Source organism: Austrofundulus limnaeus, unplaced genomic scaffold, assembly GCF_001266775.1.
Source record: "Austrofundulus limnaeus strain Quisiro unplaced genomic scaffold, Austrofundulus_limnaeus-1.0 Scaffold440, whole genome shotgun sequence".
Classification (NCBI taxonomy): Eukaryota; Metazoa; Chordata; class Actinopteri; order Cyprinodontiformes; family Rivulidae; genus Austrofundulus; species Austrofundulus limnaeus.
Window position 1 is genome coordinate 43,344 of NW_013952842.1, and position 2,815 is coordinate 46,158.

Consider the following 2,815-nt stretch of genomic DNA (forward strand, 5'->3'; position numbering starts at 1 on the left):
CCATTAGGTCACATTTATACAAACATCTAAAGCCGTTAAAAAGCAAAGCCCCTCCAACATATTGGTGGCTCTTATCACCTGACTGTCATGCTTACTCCTGCATACAGACCTATGGTCACGCAAATAAAAAAACTACGTTAAATGTCAGAATTTGGCCTCAGAAATCAATTACAGCTCTGCCTGAGTACTTTGAGTGAACTCAGTGGGACATATATAAAGAGACTGCTACAAAGGATGAAACCACAAGAGCACACAGAGTCTGCCATTGACTACATAAATAAATGCATAAATGATGTGACTGTTTTCTTAAAAGATCAGAAAGCACATCAATCAAAAACCTTGGCTGACAGGAAGGATCTGTTTGTTGTTAAGGGCCTGTATTTTTGTTTTTAAATCTGTAGATATGACAGCATACAGACAGGGAAAATCTGTCCCAGGGTGTTTGGGAAGCAAAGAGACTGCTTGTCCAGAAGTTCAGCAGTCTTTTAATGGATCATGAAGATTCTGGGGAGTTGTGGCATGGCATTAACACAACAATCCCAAATTCCAAAATAAACTGAATGACTTCTGCTGCTTGGTCTGAGGTGAGCTCTAACAAGCCACAAACTCTCCCACCATCAGTGAGCAGGTACTCCAGGTAACATCTGACAGTTTAAAGAAATCTAAAGTTGACTGATCTTTTTCACTGACCAGTGATTAATTGATGGCCATTTTCTTAAAAAAACGGATTTTTCTCTTGTATCAAGGTCTTTCTGTAACATGAAAGCCTGATTTTCTTTTTTAGAATATGCTGAATTTTTAAAAAAATCACATATTTAAACACTGCCTGGCCATAAAAAGACCAAAAAAATCACACACTAATATTTCACTGGACCGCTTTTAGCTTTGATTATGGAACACACTCTGTGGCATTGTTTCGATAAGCTTCTGCAATGTCAGAAGATTTATTTCCATCCTGCGTTGCGTTACTCTACCAAGATCTTGCATTGATGATGGTAGAGTCTGACCTTCTCCAGCACATCCCAAAGATTCTCAATTGATTCTGTGGAGCCAATCCATGTGTGAAAATGATGTCTCATGCTCCCTGAACCACTCTTTCACAATTCCAGCCCTATGAATCCTGCCATTGTCATCTTGGAATGCGGCCGTGCCATCAGAGAAGAAACAATCCATTGATGGAATAACCTGGTCATTCAGTATATTCAGGTAGTCATCTGACCTCATTCTTTGAGCACAGACTGTTACTGAACCTGGACCTGACCAACTGCAGCAACCCCACATCATAGACCTCAGTTAAATCCAGGTAGACACTTTTTTTGGCCAGGCAGTGTATTTTAAATATTTATTGTACCAGCTGTATTAATTACTGACTGAATAAACAGAAAATTGTGGATTTCTCACATATTAATAAACTTGGATATATTTATAAAATATAACAAAACAGAAATCTTAGATTGCTGAATGGGGAAAAATGATGAAACGAATAAAATATGTGAAACACAGTACATTATGAATGGTAAAAGGCGGTACACAGATTGAATTTATTCAAAAACTTGTTTATAAAAAAATATTTTGTACTTCTGTAGTTATAACCTGCAGAAGTTATTTACTGATTGTGCACTGCTCAAGGTGCTAAACAATGTTTTTTTTCAAAAAACCAAAGGCACTATCTACACAAAGCTATAATGAACCAAATTCTTCATTGGTGTTTGATTCTTCTTTCAATCTCAAAATAACTATTTTTGTTGTTCTGATGATATCCTTTAAATAAAATACAAACCAGTTGACTTTAGTCGCAAAATTTAAACAAGCTGTCTCCTGTAAGTGGTCCTAAGATGTTGTTTTAATCATCTGATTTAAAAAAAAAAGAGCTTCCATAAATTCTTCATGGGTAGCATCAAAAACAGAGTAAAGTTGTTAAGCCTTTAATAAACAAACCTTGACTATTTTGTTGGTGCAGTCGATTCCAATGTTGATGACAGCAATGGGAATCTGGGTCAGGTGTGCTGGTACATGGGCCCCTGTTCCAGTCCCGTCTGACTGGACTTCAACAGGCATGTTGTTGAACTGACCTAAGATTAGAAATGAATAAATACATACAATTAAAAAGACAGATCTCAGAACTGTATGCAATTTAAACCAGATATTTCATTCAACGTTTAAAAAGCCATACCCATGTCCAGTGGTGGGCACTAGTCCCCTAAATTTATTGTTCTTACTGCAGATTAACCAATTGGTGGAACATGGACTAAACTTATGTAGCACCTTATAAAGTTCCGTCGGACTCCAAAGCACCTTACACATTAATCATTCACCCATTCACACACTTACACTGATGGTGGTAAGCTACATTGTTGCCCTGGGGCACACTGACACACTGCAAGGCTGCCAAGCACCGGTGCCACCGGGCCCTCTGATCACCACCAGTAGGCAAGGCAGGTGAAATGTCTTGCCCAAGGACACAATGACTATGATGGATGAAACAGGGGATCAAACCAGCAACCGACTGGTTACAGGAGAACTCCCCTAACCACAGTTGCCCCTGAAAGTTGGTGACTTTACAGCAGTGACGTTATGAGACAAATTCATAAAATATCTTTTGGCTGTTATTTAGATCTTGGTTTCTTGTTGAATTTGATTCTTTTGATAGGTGGAAAATGTTGACTTAGCAACAGAACATTTGAAGCAGTTGGTTTTATGGTTCAGGATAGGCTTCAGTCGGTCATCTGTATGATAACAAAGGACACTAAGCCGCTAGGGGTGTAAGAAAATATCAATACACTGAAATATCAAGATATTTCATTTCCCAATGCTG

General features: G+C 38.3%; 1 protein-coding gene across 2 annotated transcripts in view; it reads right to left on the bottom strand.

Annotated features, from left to right (window-relative positions):
* Positions 1 to 2,072, bottom strand: part of pot1 (protection of telomeres 1 homolog) — a gene marked incomplete at its 5' end in the record, with an annotated part of 44,779 nt that extends 42,707 nt beyond the window's left edge. For both annotated transcript variants that reach the window (XM_014024815.1, XM_014024816.1), the window contains 1 exon segment: positions 1,939 to 2,072. In XM_014024815.1, coding sequence (XP_013880269.1) covers positions 1,939 to 2,072 — 134 coding nt within the window.
* Positions 2,073 to 2,815: the final 743 nt, after the last annotated feature.